Source organism: Manis pentadactyla, chromosome 9 (assembly GCF_030020395.1).
Source record: "Manis pentadactyla isolate mManPen7 chromosome 9, mManPen7.hap1, whole genome shotgun sequence".
NCBI lineage: Eukaryota > Metazoa > Chordata > Mammalia > Pholidota > Manidae > Manis > Manis pentadactyla.
Genome location: NC_080027.1, coordinates 103,567,813 through 103,591,092, shown reverse-complemented (window position 1 = coordinate 103,591,092; position 23,280 = coordinate 103,567,813). Strand labels below are relative to the sequence as shown.

Sequence of the window (23,280 nt, the reverse complement as noted above, 5' to 3'; positions counted from 1 at the left end):
ATCTGTCATACAGAAGCAAAACTGACTCCTTGTCCTTCTGCTACTGTGAGTACATCTGATCTCAAAGTAAAAAAAATTAAAACTTTGCATCCTGAGATAAACCAAAAACAAAAGATCATCAATAAGGCATACATACACACATCAAGGCTGTTGTATCGAGTTCTAGTTCCCCAAATAAATGAAACTGAGCCTGAGGCTCCCCTGTAAAATTAAATTCCCTAAAAGCAAACAACGTTTTAATCTTTTGCAGCGCTGGTGTCTAGAAAGATGTGATAATAGCATGAGAATTGTTTTTCCACCGCGAACAAACTAATTATGGGCTCTTTACTGGAAATTGTGTAATTTTTTCCTTGAAATATGTATTATTACTATTTGGTTAGTCCATCCTTCTAAAGCCTGAATATCTTGTACATTTTTCTTGCAAGTAAACTTTTAAAAGATTTTGCTCTGAGTCTCCATTGGACAGGAAGCTGACCCTTGAACAACAAGAGGGTTGGGGGCACCAATCCCCCGTACAGTTGAAAATCCACATATAACTTTTGACTCCCCCAAAACTTAACTGCCAATAGCCTACTGCTGACTGGAACGCTTACCATCAATTGACACGTATTTTATATGTTACATGTATTATATACTGATTCTTACAATAAGCTAGAGAAAATGCTTTTTCAAATTATTACAAATCTCAAAATTTGCAATATATTTATTGAAAAAAATATGCATGCAAGTGGACCCTCATAGTTCAAACCCAACTGTAGTAAGTCTCGTTAAAGTATAATTTCAGAAATGTGAAATCAAGACTCTCAGGAAAATATAAAATGAACATCTGGCAAATATTCTATTCAGTTCATTAGTTAATGAGGGAACCAACAAGATGTCAAAAGTGTATCAAAGTGCTGCATAGCTGGGTACTTATGGGTAGTTTCACAATGGAATGTTAGCGTAAGGTTGCAAAGTTAGATACAAACTGGTTGTCATACTACAAAGCAATAAACTATATAAGCTTTGGAATTACGTTTCTGAAAAGTAGGGATTTACATCCTTACCAGACAAAAATCTACAACATATCATTTCACTAAATGTAGAACTTCTAATCAACAGTGAACAGTGAGTTCCACCTACAATTCACATCAAGACCACTCATGACCTCTTAACTGACAAATTCAGTAGATATTTTCTGAATTATTTGTTTTACTTTTTATGTGAGATTTCTCAGTGTTTAAAATACCACATGCCAAACAAAAGATGTTTGTGGGCTGGATTTGAGACACAAACTGTAATTTTACTATCTCTGATTGTTTTTTAATACATGCTGAATTCCACGAGGAGCTGACTAGTCTCTTGGACTCCCAGAACAGAATGCAAATTAGAACAAAATTCAAATTGAGGTTCTCTGCCCCATCCCTCCACTTCCAGGGGCACCTCTGGGATTCTGTTGGCATTAGATGGCATCACCCACTGTGCTGTACCTTGGAAGACTAGCAACAGTCACCTAAGCCCGGATTAGCTGATCAGATTTCTCCGAGATCTTGGAATTGGGACACTGAGGTGCTAGTCCATCTCTGCCGGTCACTTGGAGAGAGGGCAGGGGAACTTGGCAGTTGTGCACTTAGAAGCAGGGAAAGCCTGTTTTCAGAGAAGCAACAGCAGATGAGCACCACCTGGGGCAGGACAAGCAGAAGAGCGATTAAGAGCACAGCTCCCTAGGTTCTGGACAGCTTCCAGTCCCAGTGCCTCTTCAGCCCTGCTTTGTCTTTGGTACCTATGAGATAAATATTCCTATTTCCTTTTAATTAACTGACTCATTTTAATTAAGGTAGCTTGTGGGAGTTTGTGACTTGCAACCAAGGACTCTATAGAGAGGAAAAGAGGGCACTTGGCAGTGCTGCTCTACAAGACCTCACTTTGTAGGGTGTGGCCTGCAGCAAACCTGGGCATATTTTTCTTTCTAAATGGCCTGGAGGCTACTGTCAATAAGAAGTATTACATGAACACTGGGTTCAGACAATTCAGAATAAAGGTACATGTGGACCTCAGAACAAATGTTTATTACTGCTTAATGGGGCCAAAGGGGCAACACAAAGGACTAAAAACATCACTGACTTACAAAAGCACTCACTTTGTTACCTTCTTGGCTGAATTTGTTTATTTCACAAGGCTTCATTCACACATGAAAACAAGATATTAATCCAATTCAAGTTCATAACGATTATAAAAGTAAACATTTGTGGGGACAATGTACAATAAATTGCACTTTTCTTAACAAGCATTACATTTACATTTATAGTGTACTATACATAAGACATGAGAGTATGGAAACACCTAATTGGTCAGTGTTTATAGAGGAGAGAGGCTGCTAGCTGATATTTCTTTTGTAGTCAGTGCTGCTTGGGCTAATCAATTCCTTTATTCTAGAACCTGTTTTCATTAGAGAAGCTGTGGGCAAAATCATGGAATTCATAAATATAGATGGTGCAAAATTTCTACCACCTCCTCAGCAAGGGAAAGGTAGGAGCTGAAAGAAAGCACATGGGGCTGACTGAGAAACTCTCTCATGTGGACTAAAGATCCATGTGTTAACGCAAAACACCAAAATACAAAACTGATGCCAAAGGCTATTGGGGCATCTTAGATTCTGGGACCATCTCTAGCCTGTGCTTTCATGACACCAGAGTCTTAATGCATTTATATACTTATAATTCAATTTCTTATATTTTATTCCATATATAATATATAGTTATTAAAAGTTACATTTTAATGGAAAAGGTTTTACATATTAACATATTGCCAATGAAAAAGAGAAGTAACTTAAAATTTTCTACTCAATGATTCTGTTTTCAGAATACCACTAATTATAAACCAGGGATGGTGGTGGAGAGAATGGAACAGGTTGAAGATGTTTTATAGCAGGGAGCAAATCTGTTTGGAGATAAGCTTGCATGTAATCATTTAGATGAAAACTGAGAAGGGACCTGACTGCCGTCACTAAGGTCCTCCTGCTCATCCTCCTTTCTCGTTACAGCTCAAGGTTGCCACCAACCTATTGAGGTGCAGCACACACCAAAGTTTTCATTTTGACAGTTTCTGAAAAACAAGGGAATTCCTATGGTAAAGGGCATTGCCTGTATTATTTGGAAGCCCCTGTGAGAGAGGAAGGATGTTTGTATCTGATTGTAGGAAACAGGCCACTGAGCTGTTGTCTGGCCTTCTGTATTTATCACCAGTGTGAGTTCAGTTACATAGTCCCTGGGTATTCAAGAGGCAGGGAGGGCATACTCTATATAAAATTCCACCCATCACTCTCACACACATATTCCCTAACACACATACACCCTAACACACTCACACACACACACACACACACACACACACACACACACACACACACACACACACACACAATATTTAAAACAACAGAGTCTGTCCATTCTCTCATTTACTTGTAATCCAAGCAAGAAATTCAGAGCTGTTTTGGAGTGTTTTTTTAAAAGAGTGATCATCTTGTTAAGTAATTAAAAGTGTTCTTTCCCAGAGAGACCAAACAAACAAGGTATTTGCTTTTTCCTTTAAAGGGGCCCTGAAATCAGACAGCCACCTTAGCAGAATAGTTACTAGACTGATTTCAGCTAAAGAAAAAAAACTCAGTCCCTTACATGAGTTGCACATGTTATTCTCATCTCAGTAACTTTTCACCTCCTTGAAGAAGCTTTCATCTCTTGTGCCCTAAACTGTGTTTTCTCTTTTTTTTTTTACTTTAAGGGCTTTGCAACAGGGGTTTGAGAAAAATAAGTATTAATACATAGTATAAAAGAATGAAAATTTTGAAAAAATTGAAACAAGATAAATACTATTAATATCCCAACATCAGTACAAAACTGCTTTTCTACTTTACAGAAATTTAAGAACACCAATGAAAAAGAAACTGCTAACTTAATAGCTAGGAGAGGGGAAGAAAGATTTTCATTATATGTAAAGGTAGGTCATAGGCCTATATGACATTCTTATTAGTGTTTCTGATAGGCACTCCTATACAGAACATTAGATAACAGAGAATTTCTTTGCATTAAATTACATGTAACTAAATATAACTGAATTTGTGCCATGGCTCAGGATGTGGGAAGCTAGCAAACATATGCACTGCAAAATTCAGCTTGGTTTCTTTTAGCTTTAAAGAATGTGTTAAACAAGATTCTAAAGATACAAAAGCTAATGAACTGAATTACAAAGTTGAAATTCACTCCCTTAATTTATTCTGTAGAATTTAATGAATAGAGAAATCATCATTTTTCAGAATACTGTAAAATGTTGAATGTTTGGTGGAATGTTTTATACAGTGTATCCTAGGAAAATGTGAAAAACCCTCTAGAATATTGAAAATTTTCTGGATATTTGGGCTGGATAATCTAAAAGAAATTCTGGATAATCTAAAAGAAATTCAAGAGAAGAATAGCAATTCTCCAATGTACTTCAAAATAATATTTAAAAATCAGAACTAGCAGTTACGTAATGCTGAGATGCATGAGTTTTCAAATAATAAAGGATGAAGGACAGGTGGTTTGGATTTTGAATTTTGTTTTCCATCTTTTACTATTGCTACTGACCTAAAGGCAATGCAGTGAGGAACAGTTTGGAGGTATGGTACCAATACACATACCCAAGTATGATATGGAACTGGAAAAGAAAAAAAAATCTATAGATTGCAATTATGATCTTTTGAAATAATTTAAAGAACATGCAAAGGACAGATTTATTAAATATTTGGAATGTATGAGTTTTCAATACATCATACCTGATGATTTTGTTTAGAGGAAAAAATACAAGGGGCTATGAAACTGAGCGAGGTTAACAGGTAAGCACTGGACCCAAAGCCTTTCTACTTCTCCCTAAACCACCATTTAAGGAAAATTATGCAAGTTAGGCCTACTGTGGAATGTGCTGATTTTTGAAAGTTAAAAAGAGATCTGTACAATAGAACTGTGAGATGCACAAAATATAAAAGAACATTTTTAATTTAGCTGGCCGTTTGATAAGGCAACTTGTACAAGGCTTCTTGAAATCAAAGCATAAAGTACCAGTAAAGCCAACAAATTATACTAAATGATTTATACAAACAAGTACCAATGCAATTTTCTAGCCATTATACTAATATATATATGATATATATCATATATATATTTGCTTTACTAAACCACTATGTAGGGAATCTTTACATTAACAGAGACCCTTGGAATGCTGGATTATTTTCCTTTTTTAGTAAAAGGAAATGAATATTATGATGAAAGGTATCAGAATAACAACAAAAAAGCGAATTCTGTAAGAAAGTATTATTTGATGAGTGTAACAAAGGATAAGAAAAAACCCCATCAGTTTTATGAGCTGTAATGATATGAACACTTACCAATGCAGGGGGCTTCACTTTTTAGAGAGGGAAGGATCCACCATGAGCAACTTGTAGTGCAGGCTCCTGGATTTGAGGCGGCTCTTATTTTTACTTGCAAGAGTGTGTTACTTTTAATTGCAACATATGGCACAGATGAGAATCACAATGGCACTACAGAGTTTAAGATCCTTTGCAAATAATATGTTCAACAATGAAGCCAAGGATGAGATTCACAATAAATGTTACTGTACATAGCAGACAGTAGTTTGGTAGGCATCAAAGGACCAAAGGCCTCCAAAAGAGCTTAGAAAATGGAAAAATTCGATTTGCCCTTACCAGAGGATTCCCTGCAAGGACTATTTATATAGACATGTTAACTATAATTGAAAAAAATATTTCCATCAACTTTTAAACAACAGCTTTACCTTTCCATGAGATAGGTATTTCTATAAAGATTTCATAGTCAATCAAAAATGTTACAAATGCATTTGCCTCTTTTCACCTTAGAGGGACCAAGGACACATTTTTAGGGAGCTACAGAAATCAGGAAAAGTTGCCTAACAGTATATTAAGATGATGTGAAGCTGACTTCTATCTAGTTCCTATTTCATAACTTTAACAAAGGTACAGTATATTAGTGTTTCCTTGAGCAAGTATATGTCAACATTCAATGAAATACCCTGTCCCTGGTTCTGTATTCCAGTCTAAGCACAACGGCTGAACCTGGGCCTTGCTAGGCTTCCCTGGTGAAGGTTCCCTAACACTGCAACTTGGAATATCCACTTTTGACTTTAGGTTTTGCCAGAAGTCACAACTGTGTTCATACTAAAGGAGATTGCAATTACCAGGCAGAGTTCTTAAAAGAATGTGTTAGAATTCCAGGGCTAAAATGACTTATTTTATCCTGTGTTTATTAAAATCTAGTTCCTTTTATCAACAGCCTATCTTATTCCATGATTCTTGGTATTTCATTTCCAGATGTACCCAATGGAAAATGAAAATAAACTAATTATCTTGGGAGACTGCTCAGTCCCAGGTCTGTTCTTTCCTGTGACCTGATTATCACTATCCAGGGAATCAGTTTCAGGAGGAAACCTAATAGTGGTCATGACTGGCCCCACAGTGTGCTTTATCAGAATGAATCCTGAAAAGTTAAGAAGTTTAGGTTTCAGTCTTTTTTTTTCTGTGACAAATATCTTCCTGTCACTTTAACCTTGGAATAGAAGACATCTCCATTTTTATGTATGATAAAAATAATTATGAATAATTAGTTCTAAATAAAAAGCATTTGGTTCTAAATAACTTATTTTCAACTAAACATCAGGCATATAAAATAATATAATACCATGATGGATCTGAACACAGCCTTCCATGAAGAAGCTTGAAACGGGTATTCAACACAGATCAGTTTAAATAACATCCCTTTGAAAAGTGTCGTACAAGAAAGAGTGAGAGCTATGCAAAGATTCTGGCTTGTTTTCTGGCCTGCTTTATTTTCCTTCACAGGGGACACCAGGGAGAAGCCTGCTGGGTTTCTGTCGCTCTGACTGCTGTGCTTGGGTGCGGCGAGAACTATGTGCTCTCCTTGGGTGGCTGGGTCACCTGTGGCAGCTGCAGTGGCTGGGTGCCCGTGGCCGTTTTGATAGAGTTCAGGGTTTTGCTAAACCAAGAGTTTTTGGCAGCTTGGATTTCATTCATAAGGGCTCCTCTCTGATGTTCAAGTTCCTAATCAAAGAAAAAATATCACCTGAGTTACACAAATGTTTTCTATCTGAGTTATATAAATGTTTTCTCTCTGTCAAAAAAACAAGAGTATAGCTTTTTGGAATCCCCAGGTCTATATAGCAAATGGTTTTCCTCCCACAAAAGCCAGGAGAGATTTAATTGGCTTCTTAATGCAAGAAGAGTTTAGTGCTGAAAGAGTTACCACTCAACCCAGAATCTGCACTTTCTCTGAACAGTGAAATGAAACCTCATTTTAGTTTTACCCCCTGCAATTTTAGGTCCAAATTTAGGTTTAGGTTGCAACCTGAGGTAATATATTTAAGACCACAAATAAAACATTTAAGTGACTGTATTTCTGCTGGTGCAAACATGAATGAGTTCTCATTCCAAACCCATGGCTTTCGCACCAAAGAGCATCTAAGGTCCAGCGCAGACACAGTTAAGAGTTGCTAGCGTGGCACAGGTTGGGGCATACGGTGGTGGGGAAAGATCACTGGTGAAAAGGAAATGGGAACAGTCCATCTAAAAGCAGGACTATTTTTCTAATTATGTTATCCTCTAACATGGAAAGGGATTATGGGGAACGGGATTTGGCAAAATCAGGTGAAAGTGACAAGAAGCTCCAAAGCTAGGAATGGGCGTCAGCCGACAGCCCACTGTCAGGGAAGGGACGGTGGAGGAGCCTGCCTTTCACCTGCAGGGTCAGCTGCCGAGGGACTGACTTCAATGAGAACACACCTTGGCAACAAATCTCGGTAGATTTAAAAAGCGTATGCTTAAATTCTCAAAGATACAGTTTTAATTATTAAACCTTCATTTGAAATTAAGGGTTTGTTTATACCAGTGTTTATTAAAAAATAATGACATAAAAACTATGGCAAGACACATCAGTGGGCAGGAAAGAGATTCATCATATCCATAACACCTCAGGATTCTGAGCCAGACGGTGCATTCTGAGGCACTAGAATACCCTAGACCACTGTTTGCTTTCTCTTGTTCTTTACCGGATCACCAACCTGGATCTTACACTTGGCCTCCACCAGCTGCAGTTTGGTTTGTGCCAATTCCAGCTCCATCTCCCTCAGCTGCTTCTTGAGTGAGTCCTTCTCGTCATCCAGTTCGAGTCCCTGGTCCTCTCTGCTTGTGGCTGCTAGTTTCAAAGTGCCCTCCTTGCTGAAAATGTCACTGCAATGTTTACATGCCATCATTTTACCCTGAAACAGCCAAAAGAGAGGACCAACATCAAACTCTATGTCACAGCATAGATCACCTCCTGAAACGATACAGGCTTTTTATTTGGGGGTTGCTTGTTGTCATCAAATGCAGGCCCACTTCTAAAGGTAATTATTGCTCTTGTGCTGCAACCAAAATGGATCTAATCAGCACAAAATGCAACTGTCTGTGAAGAGTGCTCCTGTTTCTTCAAGTATCTCTAGAGAGACCCTGGGAGTAGAAATATGATGGTATCCCTTTGAAATATGTTCCAGAAATTTTGTGCTACCATGACTCTTAGATCCCAAGCCCCATGTCATATCCTCTACAGGCAGGACCCTCACTACAGCTAATGCCTCCAGCCCCATTTGATAAATGAAGAAACTCAGAGTTTAAGTAACCTGCCTCTAGTAGACCGAGGACGGTGATTATAACTAACCTAGATCTACCCCCCCCACACACACACACACAAAGCAACTCTCCCCATGCTTCTGTGTCATGGGGCACAGCTCCACCATTCAGGCCTGCAGTGCCTTCAGTGTCTTCTACTCAGTAGCTTCTCCTTCATTTCACATTCAGCCCATAATTCTGTATCCCAGGCCCGAATCTTTGTCAGTCACCTTCTTGACCCCACTGATTTCCTTCTTACTGTGCTTTTTAGATTACTGCTTGACTAATATTCATTAAACCCTTAAAAGATATCTTATAACTCTCTTAAGAACCTGTAAGAGTAATCAGCCCAGAACTGGCACTAAATAGACACACAGAAGTATTTGCCATGTGTTTTTGGTTGACAAAATATTTGTTGACCAAATGAACAGTTAGTGATGGCTTTTCAGTCTGGGTCTTAAATGATTAAAAGTTTACGGAGCTGGGTAAGCAGTTTTATTAGGTGAACCATATGAAGGAACAGATTAATCTCATGATAGGGAGGACATTCCAGCAGCGAGAACACTGCAGGGCATCCAAGGTGACAGCTCAAGCAGAGAGTACATAATGCACCAGGGAGAGGTACGAGGTGAGCAGAATTCTCCACGGCCATGTTGCAAAGGTCCTTAAATGTAATGCTATTGATTCCTGACTTTATCCTATAGGAAAGGCATTCACTTCATGAAGCCTGTGCCACATGCCGGACACAGAGCTATGCACCTCATGATGCCGAGTGTGCCAGGCATGCTGAGGTACTAAGGTACAGCAGAGACTGCAGATTCCCACCCAACACCCATCTCGTCCTCAGCAACAGAGCCCTGATTTTATTTGGGCTAGGAAAATGCCTAATTAAAAGGTGCCATTTTCCCGGACTCGCTTGAAGTAGGTGTGGCCATGGAAGTAAGTCCTGATATGTAAGCAGAAGTATGGTATGGAACTTCTAAGAAGGCTACTTGGAGAAAGCTCACCCAGCTGGAGGTGGACCCTTATATATCCTTGCATCTCCTTCTGGCCCAAAATTCTACCATCGAATATGGGTGTGATGGTGGAAATGCCAGTTGACAGGCTTGACTTTTAGGTGGCCTTGCGGATGAAAGCCCATGCTGAGGATGTGGGTCACCGATAGCTGACGAGCTGGATTTCTGACGAAACCAAGGCTCTTTCCCCTATCAGATTCCTGGTGCATGAGATAATCAACGTATTTTGTGTTCCAGCCAATGTTTTTCAGGTTTCGTGTATGTGGTCAGTCTAATTCTAAACAGATACACAATGTGATACAGTCAAATTTATATTTGGGAATGCTCATTCTGCGCATAGTGTAGAGGATTAATTGAAGAGGGGATGGTGATAGAGGAGGACGGAAAGTTGGGAGCTATGGCGTCACACGAAACAACAGATGAAGGGAAACAGCCCTGGGGAAAGAGGAGGCAGTATGACCAAGTACGGACTAGTACTGACTAAGGGTATGGACTGTAGTGTCTGACTCCCTGGCCTCAAATCCTGGCATTGCTGCTTAGCAGCTGTGTGACCTTGAGCAAATGAATTACCTATTTCGGTAATCATCATCAATTAAAAAAAAAGATATAATAACTCAGTCAAAAGAAGATATAACAGGGCCTGTCTTCTCAGGCAGTTGTGAGGGTTAAATGGGATAATACGCATAAAATCTTGGCACATCACAATCAGTTGGTGTTTAGTAAGTGTTAGTTGCCACTCTTTATTTGGCTAAAACAAGTTCAAATTCCTCTTCCTGAAGTCATGGCCTTTCATTAGGTAACCTACCTACTTATCCGGCATTTTCCTCTGTTCTGTAACATGCACTCTAATCACATCAGTCCCCTCAGTGAGATACTGAGAGGCTCACTGCAATGTCTGGGTCTTCTTAAGTCCTTTTTAAGAATGTCCTTTTTAAGTCCCTCTAACTGAATTCTACCCATCCTGCTCTAGTCCACCCTCCTTCATAGAGTCATCTTTGGTCTGTGGTTCTTACAATTTTACTTTCTCTACCCCTCTGATTGTCAGTGTTATCTAACTTGGCACTTAGATCCTTTTGAACTATCTCTTAAATGTTTCACGGGCATATGTATAACTTGGCTCCTGTAGGAAAACTCTAAGTTTTTGTCATATATAATTTCTGTAAAAATACAGAAGTCTAATAGCTATGTCTACAATAGATGCTCAAGAAAACCTTTACTGGGGGATCAGTATAAATCCTTGATTCATTTTTACTTCCAGAGATTTTAGTTCTGGACTAAAAAGTTAACCATTTTATGCCAAGACACTTCATCAACTGAGTCTCAGTCCGTGTTCCTACACTGAACAAAGAATGATAAAGGATAAGTAGGAAGAAGGGCAAAGGAAGACCAGAAAGGGATGGTATGAACCCAAATTTCAGCAGCTTTGGGAAGGGAAACCACTAACTCTATACCCACTAATAATCACAGGCTTTTTTTTTTAAACCTGAAAGAAGAAAAAAACACTTCTGGAAAACAATGTCAGAACAAGGTTTATGTTTTCAATTCTCATGCCTCCGATTTTCAGGTTATTAACATATAAATATGTATTTTTGAGCATGTATTGTGTAAGTATTAAGCTAATCACTGTATACACATTACCTTATTTATTCTGCAAAATGATCTTCTGAGGCAGGCCATGTTATCTCTATTTTATAGAATGCAAAATAAAGCTTAGAAAGATTAAAATGTCTTGTCCAATTAAATTATATGCTAAAGTGACCAGAAGGCATTTATTTACTAGTATGAAACCTGAATATATTCAAATGGAAGTGTGTCAGGTTTCTGTAACACAGGTCCCAGCATGGGCTGTACAAGCACTGCCTCTTAAGCATACCGTTCAGTTTACCCTGGTTTGTACAGATTAAACACTCCTTTTTTCAAATAGACAATCAACATAGGGAGTTTTACCACCAGGGGGCAGTATGTAAACAAAGCTACAGGTTTTCTTGCAAAACAATCCTCTAAAGAACCAGTTACCCAGCACGTGTTTTCCAGCCAATTCCTGCATTTCTCTTTTGTGCCTGGTGCTTAGGGTTCACGAGAGCAATCGGACAATCCTACTGGGCTGCATGCTGGAGTCACATCAATCTGGGTGCAGTCAGGAGGCAGGCTGCCCAGGGTTCCCAGGTTTCCCCCATCCAAGAACCCCCAGGCGGCTCTGGGACAACCCTGGAGCCCCACTGCCTGCCCCTGATAGCCAGTAAGACTTACGGGCACTTCACCTTTCAGGTGGCAGGGAAGAGAATCCACCCAGATCAGAAGAGCTACTATTCTTCAAATTTCCTAAATCACTTAAAACAGAGCGGGAGGTGGGCGTGATTCTACAAGCTGTCCTGCCTGTGGGTGTCATCATGTAAGGGGATTTTCCTATCAGGTACTTACTTAAGACTGACTTTGGAAGAAGTTATCACAAAACTATTTCACTGTTCCTCACCTTTACCACTTCCAGCTCCTCCTTGCTGGATGCCTGCTGTTTCTCCAGTCTGGTACTTAACTGGGAACAGATCTAAAGAAAAGAAGAGAGTTTCTTTACTGGAAAGTAGAACGACTCTTGCAGCGTGTGCACGTAACTGTTTACCAACTCACACGACCCTAGCATCTCTGATGCTAGAAGGGGCTCCAGATGAAAGTACATGTCTATCTTCATTAGTAGACAAACACATGGGGTAGTTATTTCTGTCAGTAGCCTTTGAAATTAGTTTCAATCAATCCCAGTCCTCACTTTGGAATCAATCTATAGAATCTTTGCTGAGTGCCCACTCTGTGCAAGGTAAAATGCTGAGAATCTGAGGAAAAGAATTCTGAATGAGAAATGTGTCTACAGCCACGAAGAGAGTCTCTGTTGGGTCTTCCAATCCAAATGTTTCTTAAAGTGGCAGAGTGAGTAAAGCAAAGGTAAAGTGACCAGGGAATATAAAGGCTAAACTCGTATCAAGTGGTTTGGCAACATAGCATAAAGTGAAGAGCCTAGAAGTCCAGCTCTACTGCTTCCAGCACTGTGTCCTCGGGCAGATTCACTGGCCTAAGCTGCTGTTTCCTTGGGACTGAAGTGTTGTGCTGTGATAATCAATGGAAAAAAGTATATGTGAAGGAATTAGTATAGCACCTGGCCAAGTTTAAGTGCTCATTAAATAAATCTCATTATTTTGAATCTGAAATAAGATGCTAACAGCGAATACTAGGAACAGGTAGAAATAAGTGTTTTCGAAGCCAAAACACTGTTTAAAAAAACTACTGGAAGTTCAAATTCCTTGAGTGAAATAAAATCTTTTAATTTTGAAAAACATAATAAAGTTAGGGGATGCCAAATTTTACAGTACAATTTGGACTAGAAACATAAAAGGTCTACCTCTATTATCAAAACACATTTAAAAAATCCCAGTCTATTCAAAAATGGCTCTAGAGACCAGAGCCTTCTTGTTCAGTTCAGTGTCCAGTTTCTGCAGATCCAGTCCTGTAGACAGCAAGCAGGACTGTCCTGGCTGCTGATAAAAACAAGCAGTCTCCCTAGTAATTCTGGCAAGCCATATGCCCTTTTAAATAAACCCACTGTGAAATATAGCCAATTCCAACTATAAAATACATTTACATTATGTTTTGTATCCTAATTACCTTCAAACAGATTGGGCTGTTGCCTTTTACATTACGTGAAGTGCATGCCAGATAATATTCAAGGATAGTCCCACTATTACTATTTTGAAGAGTGTTGCATATGGCGGCCACCCATGGCCTAACATGGTGAAGAAAGAAATGCCTTTGCTGTGATGGCAAGTTCCATGGTACATGGTCTTTAACCTGTGTTGGTTAATGTCTAACCATCCCTTCTTCTAGTTACCCAAATTCAAAATCTCAGGATCACTTTCAGTGTTTTCCCTTGTCTAGCAAAAAATGACTACTTCTTATATCTTCCTCTGCTCTGTTGGACTACCATTTTCTGTAGTTCAGGGCCCTACATTTTCTCACCTGGACTCCACTGTTAGTCTCTTACTGGTCAGTGTCTTTGCCTGTGAGTCTCTCCACTTGGTTCTACATTTCTCACTGGGACAGATTAATGCCAACAGTATGTTCCTGATCACAGCAGTTTCCTGCTCAGACATCCTACTACAAATCTGAGGAACCTTCCTTGAACTGGGCCCCAGTTCACCTTTGTTTCTCTTCTGTACTCAAAATATGCCAAACACAATGATTTCTGTTCAATGACCTGTGCCTCCACACCTTTGCACATGCTGTTTCCCTTTCCACCATTTCCATCCTCTCCTTCTCCATCTCCACATACCCAAATCTCACTCAACCTTTGAAGCACAGCTCAAATCACCCCTTCTCCAGGAATGGTTTCCTCATTTCTCATATTTAATAGGTTCCCTTTCCTCCTATTTATGCACAGGTACTATCTCCCTATTACAAGATCAGCTTCTAGAAGAAAAAAACTGAATTAACTCATCCTTTTTCCCCCAAAGAATCAAGTCTCTCATATAGCAGGCATGAATAAATAAATATTATCATAGGAGAGTAAGGCAGCTCTGAATCCTTATCTCTATGTTATCTCCCATAAAGAAGAAAAATCCATTTGAAAAGATGTTCATAATATATGAAATGAACTAGTTCCAAAAAAAAGCATGAACATATTAGACATTTTTATTTAGACAGCAATAGTGTGTACTCAGTATATTACAGTGATTATTTCTAGTTGGCAAGTTTAAGGGGAGTTTGTTTTCTTTGTGCTTTTTTATACTTGCCTAATTTTCTACAAGGAACATAAATTTCATTTATAAGAAGAAAATACTTTTTAAAAAAGGGTAAGCATCAGAATTTGAAGTCCTCTAGGAGGGAGGAGACCCCAGTGAAATTGTTGGCTAAGTAGGTGACATATAGTCCTTGATTAATTCTGGAAAACTGGAACTTACCTATTCTATTCATGGTCTCAGCAATGAGAGGAGTCCTCGCAATGGCCTAGCATGACCAGCAGAGACGAGACAGTATGACTCAAGCTGGCATGAGGGTTTTCTGGGCCACTCTGGTGATGGGGCCAGACATGCCCTCAGGGACAGCAAGCCCTCCATTACATTTTAAGGTTCACAGGAGGGGGGGTTCCTGCTAGCTTTGGCCTCCTTTGGGTGAGGCCACATAGCCATGTAGACAAAAAAGCTCCCACATTCTATACTGTGACATCAAAGGACACACTGATCCCCCAGCTATTGCCATTTCATACAATCACTGAACTTTACTCCTTGGCAAAGAGGCAAATGTTACTAATGTGGTCTACTGGAAATTAGCTTCTGAGTAGGGCACAGACAGGATCCCAATGGTAATAATAAAGTTTCTCGTTCCTCTAAATCTACCAAACATTGTAAACAACCAAAAGATTGTTTTGCTCAATTAACCATTATCAGTAAGCATTCCAACCACTGTCTATTTCAGAGGAGGCAGCAAGCCACTGAATTTAAGGAGTGCAGTGCAGGCACTGTTCTGGAGATTCTAAAAACAAAAACATTTTTTCCCGACGCAAAACAAGAATAATTATTTTTATAGCAATAAAAGCCACAGCAGCACATTACCTGTTTATACTCAGCAATGATAGCTGTGGTCTTCTTTATTTCATATTCTGCCTTTTCTAGCTGTTTCCTAAAGACTTCTTTTAGCTAGAAAGAATGAGAATGAGAAACAGCAAGACTCAATCAAAATCTTAATAAATTTCCACAAACATCTATAGTCAAGGCTGCCCGACTGAGAGTCAACAACAATGTTAACAACTATATAAAATTTCCCCATTGAAGGTGCTTCTTGATCATTTAGAAACCTAATCACCTTACTTTGTGAATATAAAGTTAAAAAAGTGTATTCAGAAGCTATCTTTATCCTTAGGAGAGTCTAAAATCATCAGGGCAGCGTTCCACGTATTCTTGATACTATATAATAAATTACTAAAAACTATTTCAGGCCTTCCTATTCACAGTCCCCAACTGTCACTGCTGTTAACTCTCTGAAGGTAGAGCAAGAAACTTTTGGACTGGAGTCAGGAAAGATGGGGGAAGATAAGGTTCCTGAGGTCAGGAGATTCAGGTACTAAAGAAGCAGTGACTTTAAAAAGAGCTAAAGTGACACACAATGCAAGCACTTGTTACAGTCATAGAAATACTAAATTATGAATGCTAAACTTAAAACCAGTTATTTTTGTAGCCTGGCAGCCCTAGAATTCCAGGTAGAGGGGAAGGTTAAGGCGATGAGAAAGCTCAGGTACCGCTGGGTAAGTAGGAGGGAATTCAATTCTTCCAAGTTGTTGATCAAACAAAAACCAACTTTGGCTAATTACTTTAACTACATAATCAGAATAAATAGATGCATTCTGCATTGCAGCCTCCCAAATTGTGAATGGGGTATATACTCCTGATAATTCACCAATTATTGCAATTTGTAATTAGACTGTTAATCATTAGAAGATTTCTGTATTTCTATGTATCTGTTACATTGAATTATGAAAGCAACTTGTAGGTTATATTGATTCAAACTTAGTTGTTTATATTAATCTCTATTGTCTATCTTACATAATTTGAGAACATAAACCATACCCTTCTCTCTCAGTGACAAGACTCCACTGCCTTCAGGACAGACTTAGCTGAGAGGCTTTGAGTAAGGGGCTCTTACGTTCTCTAAGCTATTATTTCCTCATCCGTCAAATGAGAATAATCCCCATCTCACAAAGGTGCCATAATGACTAAAACAGAACATACATGCGTATATAAACATGTGCACACACACACAAAGGGAGGGAGCAGGGATTAAATTCATTTGCTAATAGCTTCATTCGTTCCTAAAGAAATAAAGTAAGCCCAAAAGAGGTAGGAGGTAAAGAAAAAAACCCATCAAAAAGGCTTAGATCAAAGTGGATAATTAGCTCCTGAAAAATTTTGAGTATATCAAAATTACGAATCTCGGTCCACAGTAAATGCCAAGTCATTTCATCATTTTCCAGTTAAAAATAAGTCAAGGAACACTTTTTCCAAACCCTAAAAGATGCTAAATGACACATCCCTTCATCAGTAACTTCACTGGAACTTTTCCTGCTTGGACGTAGGTCTTTGAAATGCTTTGTGTTCGGTTTTATATTCAGTATTATTGATGTCTTGGAATGAAACTCATTAGAATAAATGAATTAATCATGGCTGGCCAGGACTGACAGAGATGGAGGACACTGGGGAATGCTCTTCTTCAGGGCAGCGGGAGGCATCAAGGCCTTGGGCGGAGGGGCCCCTCTACCACCCATCCGGGACTCCTCTGCGATGGTGGGCCTGCAGCTGCTCAGCCTCACAGCTCACATGAAGGCTGTTGGGTGCAGACTTCAAGGCTGATGCCTAAAGCGTTCCTTTTCTCATACCTCCAAGGAATAAGGCTTGAGAGCTCTGCTGGCAATGCGGGCACCCCTTCTTCTAAGTCATGAATCAGGCAAATTAAGTGTGACTGACTGAGGCAACTCCCAGCAGAGATCTCTGTAGGCTGTCGGCTCAAACCACTTCAGAAAAGTCAGTTACCTTGGAGACGCAACATGAAATTTGCAGAAGTGTCAAAGCTCTTGGATCATCATTCCAAGTCACTAAACTTAGAGAAAACTTAACACTCTTGCTAGACATCTCAGGAAAGGCAAATTCCTAAAAGCTGTTCAAGGGCAGAACGCTGTCTCCGCTTCCAACACCCCTCCAAGAAATGCTGGGACCCAGTGCCACTCACATGTGCAGCTTTAACATCACCCTTGATCTAAAATAAATCTGATTTCGTGACAGGTTTACCGAGGTGGTCCGCTGCATACAGCAGAACGCCGGGTAAGGAAGGGCCCGCCTACGCCTTTTACCTGGGCAGTCTCTCCCTCTTGCTTCCTCTTCTCTTCCTCAGTTTCCACCAGCCTCTGTTTGGTCAAGAGAAGCTCCTTATTCAACACATCTGCCTTGTCTTCTGCCTGCAACCAGAGCACATCACAATCATAGAGGGTAAAGAAAGTGCATGTATATTTTCTCCAAACCTAGTCTCTAGTTGTTATTGTGCCACATTAAGTAGCACACCATTCCCATCCCTCCGAGCTCACCCAGGGGTGGCTGCTTTCCCTGAAGGCTAATTACATACCAGGCACTTGGCACACACCTCCCTGATCCTCATACTGTTTTACAGATGATGACGGTAAAGTTAGGAGAGGCCCAATAACCCGACTGGGGCGCACGTCTACCAGAGTCATGGTCTGAATTCAGACTTGAATGGCATCAAAGCCCATGCTCTTTCTGAATGCCTCCCACGTTTTCAGATGTCACAACTGCACTCAAGCTGACTGTGGGATGGACTGGATGAATGGGTGGAGGCTCACATGGAAGCTTCTCACTGGCCGCGCACAGGGGCACGTGGATTCAGAAAGCAGTAACAGACAGGCTGACCCATGGACAACAGGGGAGAAAATCCCAAGACCCGGTAAGGAAACCGGCCACTGGGCACTCACACAGGACGGTGAGCACGCACATGCCATGACGGAGACGGCCACATGAACGGAATCCAAATGGACAGGACCCTATTTCTACAATGGCCAAGGAAAACTCAGGGTGAGTCCTCTGGCCTTAGCTTAGATACAGAGCCCACGCTGATGAGGAAAGCACTGTGTATCCATTTAACTTAGTTAACGTGAGTGTGTTTTACACTCCATGGCCCTTGCCGCACCCTTGGGGTCTCAGCTTCCAGCTGTGACCTCAGCCCTGTCCCTCTCAACCCTTTCTTAATCAGCTCCTCTCATGTTTCCCTGGATGGCACTTAGCACAATCTGTAACAACAAATTACATGTGTGACTTACTTGTCTGGCCCACTAGACATTAAGCTCTGGGGGACAGGATCCACTTGTCAGCTTATCCCAGCACCGCATCCAGCATTAGGTACCCAGAAGGCACTCCATATTGATAAGTGAATGGATGGGGCTCTCTGAGGCACTGCAGAAGTGGACTGTGTGGAGGGGATGTGGCTGAGTGCCACAGGATGAGTTCAGCAGAGGAAACCACAGACAGAGAGGAGGCAGCTATTTGAAGAAGCTATCCCTGGCTGACAGCAGCAAAATGCTATCCAAGTAATTGTGAGAACGGGCCAGGTGGCCTTCTGTCTGTGTTTCGCCGTATCTCCCACATGTCCAGATGGCCAGGCCAGCACAGTCTGCTGGGTACTGGCAGAGAAACTGCATTCCAGCTTCTCTGTTCTCACTGTATTTTAGCTCCCGATGTCCCATATCCCAGGGGTTAGAGCTCTGTTTTCAGATAATTTGGAACTGTCAGATAGTTAAGATAAAAAACCTCTCAGTTTGTTCTCTAATTTGACGCTCAAATTTGTTCTGATACATTAGATTTTAGGCAGGAAATCTACACAGAGAAAGAACACCCTAAAATCAGATGTGAGCCTCAACAAATGCAACATACATTTTGTAAATTAAGTATTCTTGAATTGTTATATTATTCGATGTAGATTATGGAAATTCAAAACTACGAATTCTAGATCTACAAGCCAGACGACTGAAGTTACCCACAGAGCAGGGAGACCCTTCCCAAAGTCTCTGATGCAGGGGCCCAGTGAATCAGGAGCAGCTGTGCCGAGCATTTCCGTGTTCTTGAAAATCTAATCAAATCTGTTCCCTACAAGTTCTCTCCGCCATACCTGAGTGACAGCCCTGCTAATAAAAAAGATTACCATCTTACCTCCTCTTCCAGTACACTGGCAATTTCCATTTTGTGAAGAGAATAGTCCTTTTATAATATACATAATGACACTGAAATAAATGTTTTCTAAGTTTGGTTTCTTAAAGAGAGATTCACTCAGACTTTTAGCCTTCCGTAAACTTCTGAACAGTCAATGCTACCCTGCCATTCAGTAACAAGCTTCTTAAATTCTTCAGCATATCTAGACATATTATATTTTACATTTCTAATCCCTGAGAAGTCCTTACTTAAGGAGTCTGGGGGAGGGAGAGTTGTCAAAAGAGAAGGTTCTGTCAGAGAGAAAAACTAAGAGCCTTGGGCTAGGAGCGAGCAGCAGGCCCCAAAAGGATAAATGTAAGGAATCATTTATTTTTTAAAAGTACCTCATTACTTAATTAGTGTTTGTTTGTTTTCTGTATTGTTTCAAATGCCATCTGCTCTCAGGTTTGTCTAATGTTTGCCAAAGTGTTGTTATTTTAAAAAAGAGGTTTGATTTTGGTAAACTGGGAATGGAAAAGTACCTGCACACGAGGGAATGGGCCCAGGGTACCTCCCCTGAGGGGGGGCCCTGCCCTGCAGACAGCGGGCCGGCATGTTATAGGCACATACACCCTGCTGCCCATCAGATGTTGGCGGATCTGCATGGAACGGCAATTTTTATTGTTTCATCTAAATAATGAGCTTCAAAAGGCAGAGGGCCGGGTCTTATCTACTTTTTGAAAAAGAGGGAGAGAGGTATGAAGGGAGGGAATAGGAGAGAGAAGGAATGAATGAAATAATCGTTTCTTCAGGGATTGGTCTAGTATCTATACGATGTACTGAGGCATTGAATAATCAGTTACTTCAGGAGTACCAATCAGTACAGCATCATTCCAGACTGGTCCACAAAACGGATTTTCTTGGTGGTGAAACAAATTCTTAACTATGTTTTTTTCTGGTGATTATAAAGTTATAATGTATATTATGACTTAAACAAGGGTGGTTTAGAAATTTAAGGTATTCTTATAAAAGATAATTGAAAAAAATGAAAGTATAAAGATGAATATACATATTAGATTTATTCTTATCACCTAGAGATATCCAGTCATAACATTTTGATATATTTCCTCATAGGCCTTTTTTTCTGTGGAGCCTTATTCTAGCCTCCTTTCCTATGTGTGACTCTATGCCAGCCACATCCCTTGCAATTAGATGCAAACATTATATACAGATAAATTCAGTTTTAAAAAAACATTATTATATCATTACCTCCCCATTGTTTTTTAAAAACGATTCCAAAAACATATGCTTTCACTGTCCCCTTCTACTGAACACATACATTATTCCTATTTTTTTCTTATAAGTAACACTGCAGTAAACAACCTTGTACACATATTTTTGACCAAATCTTTTTCTTAGGATGACTTTCCAAGACACATATATATATATATCAGTTTCCTCATTTGTAAAATGGAAGATTAAAATAATACCTGCTTAATGAAGTCATTAGGAAGATAAAATGAGATAATGCTAATAAATTGCTAAATATAGTGCTTGGTGCCAAGTAGGTACTCAGTAACTATTTTTAAAATCTTTTAAAGGCTTTATATATACTATCAAATACATTTGCCACACAACTTTCAAATTACAACTTTCTCCATTTCACTGCATTCCCAATTTTCATTTAAAACCTTCCTCATTTAGTTAGCATCTTAAGAAAACTATTAATGGATAAAAAGATTCAAAGTGGCAGAATCAAGTGTGCCTCGAGGCTGTTTGTAAAGCTAAGGAAGCACCGAGAATTTCCCGACGGTACCGACGCACGCCTGGGTCTCTGAGGGCGTAACCGTGCGGCAGAGGCCGGCTGGGCGTGGCCGCACTGCACGGGGACCTCCCTGCCTCCCTCGGTTCCAGCTTAGTCACACATTTTTCATACCACCTCCTACAACATCCAAGTAGGCTGGCTGACTGGGGTTTGAGGTTAAAGGGGCCCCCTCCCCGCCCCCTCCAACCGGGGCCACTTTTTCTCCCTTCTACGTCCTGTATCCCAAGCAGCAGTTTCTGTTTCTGTTTCAAACTCCATTTAGTATTGACTCCTTCGGCTTCCTCCTCTTCCGCTTTAGTTCTGTTCTCCTTGCCAGGGGTCTTATTTCCCATCTTACTATGGTTAAAACTTCAAGCTGCGAAATTAGCTGTTCATTGTGGAGGGACCATTTTTAAACACTGAAATAACTCCTTCAATTTTAAACATTTGATCAACTTTCTATTATTAATGGGTCTGCATTTTAAATATTGTCATGGAAGAGTGAGAGCACAGGTGATACCTCTTTTCTACATATCCAACAGTATAAGTCTCAATTTTTCTGACCCTGTACCATTTTGCTGGGAAGATTTGCTTTTTTAAAGAAAAGACAGTGATAATTTTAAATCTGCAGAAGACTCCTTCCATATTGCCAATTACCTTTGAAAACACTGGAAACAGAACACAGGAAGTCCTAAAGCTGTCAGTACTTGGAAGGAACAAGGGAAGTTAAGCAGTTTAAGGTCTTTCTAGCAACAGCTAATGTTTATTAAACACATACTACTGAAGTGCTTGGCCTTATTTAATTCTCATGCCATTCCTATAGACCCCTTTTTGTACCTATAGTTAGGTGAAGAACTGCCCCGGGTCACTGGGCTAGTAAATGGCAATGCCAGGGTATACATTCCCAGGCAGTCTTGGCTCTAAGCCACGAGGATGCCTGTCAATCCAACAGTACATATATCTTAATGTGCATATTTCATATGGAATCTTCCCATTTATTGTAGATGAGAACTCTTCATGGAACAAAAAGTAAAGTGCCTGCCAATATTTAGAATGGCATTAATATATGCTCGGTGACTGATACTCTCAGGTAATTACGCTGGCAGCCCCTTGGTTTAGGAAAAGCACAAAGAGACACAAGAGAAGTTTAGAGGCATAAAAAACTATGTTGGAGATGCTGTCTGGAAATGACCCGAACCTACCTCAAAGGCTTGCATTTCCCACCCTCTCGGGCTGCACAAGCAGTCCCCTCCCCCTCCCACCCCCCATTCATCTGTCAAGCAGCTCAGGGTCCAGGACAGAGGGGGGCCCAGCGGGACTGTGGCGAGTGTGGCTTGCTCCTTGCCCTCGATGTGGGCATCATGGTCTTATCGCTACCTCGTGAGTGACAGGTTTACCTGATCCAAGTCATTCCGCAGAGCAATTTTGCTGGTTACGAGTTCGTGGGCGAGGTCATCATTCTCTTGTTCTAACCTCATGCTGGCCTCCTGTAATCTGCGGTTCTCCCTCTGCAGAAAAAGAGCAACAGCCAGAGGTGGGCATTAGTGCCTGGAAATCCTGGCAGGAACAAATGGGACTGGCGAGGTTCTACAAGCAACGACAAAGTGAACGTTTGAAGGTGTCAAAAGAGAAGGCGCAGGAGGTACAGGAAGGCAGGAAGCTGTCCGGGAAACAACAGTGAGTTAAGCTAGCGGTGCAGACGTGGTGCTCCACCCAGTGAGACTTACAGTTTTCCCTGAAACCCTCCAGACAAGACTTCATTATAAAAAACACACCACAAATAGCAAAATTTCCAAACATACCCGTCCTGTGAGGTTTTCATACAGACCTAGAACACAGACACAGGCAATTCTTTATTTGAAGCATGCACGGTAATCCAACGCTTGACCCCAAAGGAAACAGTGAGACGCAGTAGGGGTGAAAATGGGGACCCACTAAATATATCTTGCAATTGTTTTTCCAATATCAGGGTTCAAACTAACCAAATATATTTAAGAGCACTAAATTGGATTCCTGGGCCCATGACTT

At 40.4% G+C, this 23,280-nt stretch overlaps 1 protein-coding gene across 9 annotated transcripts in view; it reads right to left on the bottom strand.

The window, feature by feature from the left end:
• Positions 1 to 2,033: 2,033 nt before the first annotated feature.
• RABGAP1L (RAB GTPase activating protein 1 like) overlaps positions 2,034 to 23,280 on the bottom strand; it is a 738,861-nt gene continuing 717,614 nt past the window's right edge. For 8 of the 9 annotated variants that reach the window (XM_057507896.1, XM_057507900.1, XM_057507898.1 and 5 more), the window contains 7 exons: positions 22,650 to 22,760; positions 17,606 to 17,710; positions 15,318 to 15,401; positions 12,197 to 12,268; positions 8,122 to 8,319; positions 3,371 to 7,105; positions 2,034 to 3,333 (listed from right to left, as the gene is read on the bottom strand). In XM_057507896.1, coding sequence (XP_057363879.1) covers positions 6,953 to 7,105; positions 8,122 to 8,319; positions 12,197 to 12,268; positions 15,318 to 15,401; positions 17,606 to 17,710; positions 22,650 to 22,760 — 723 coding nt within the window. In that variant the 3' untranslated portion in view covers positions 2,034 to 3,333; positions 3,371 to 6,952. The remainder of the gene's footprint in view (positions 3,334 to 3,370; positions 7,106 to 8,121; positions 8,320 to 12,196; positions 12,269 to 15,317; positions 15,402 to 17,605; positions 17,711 to 22,649; positions 22,761 to 23,280) is intronic. The other variant, XM_057507897.1, reaches the window with a different exon arrangement.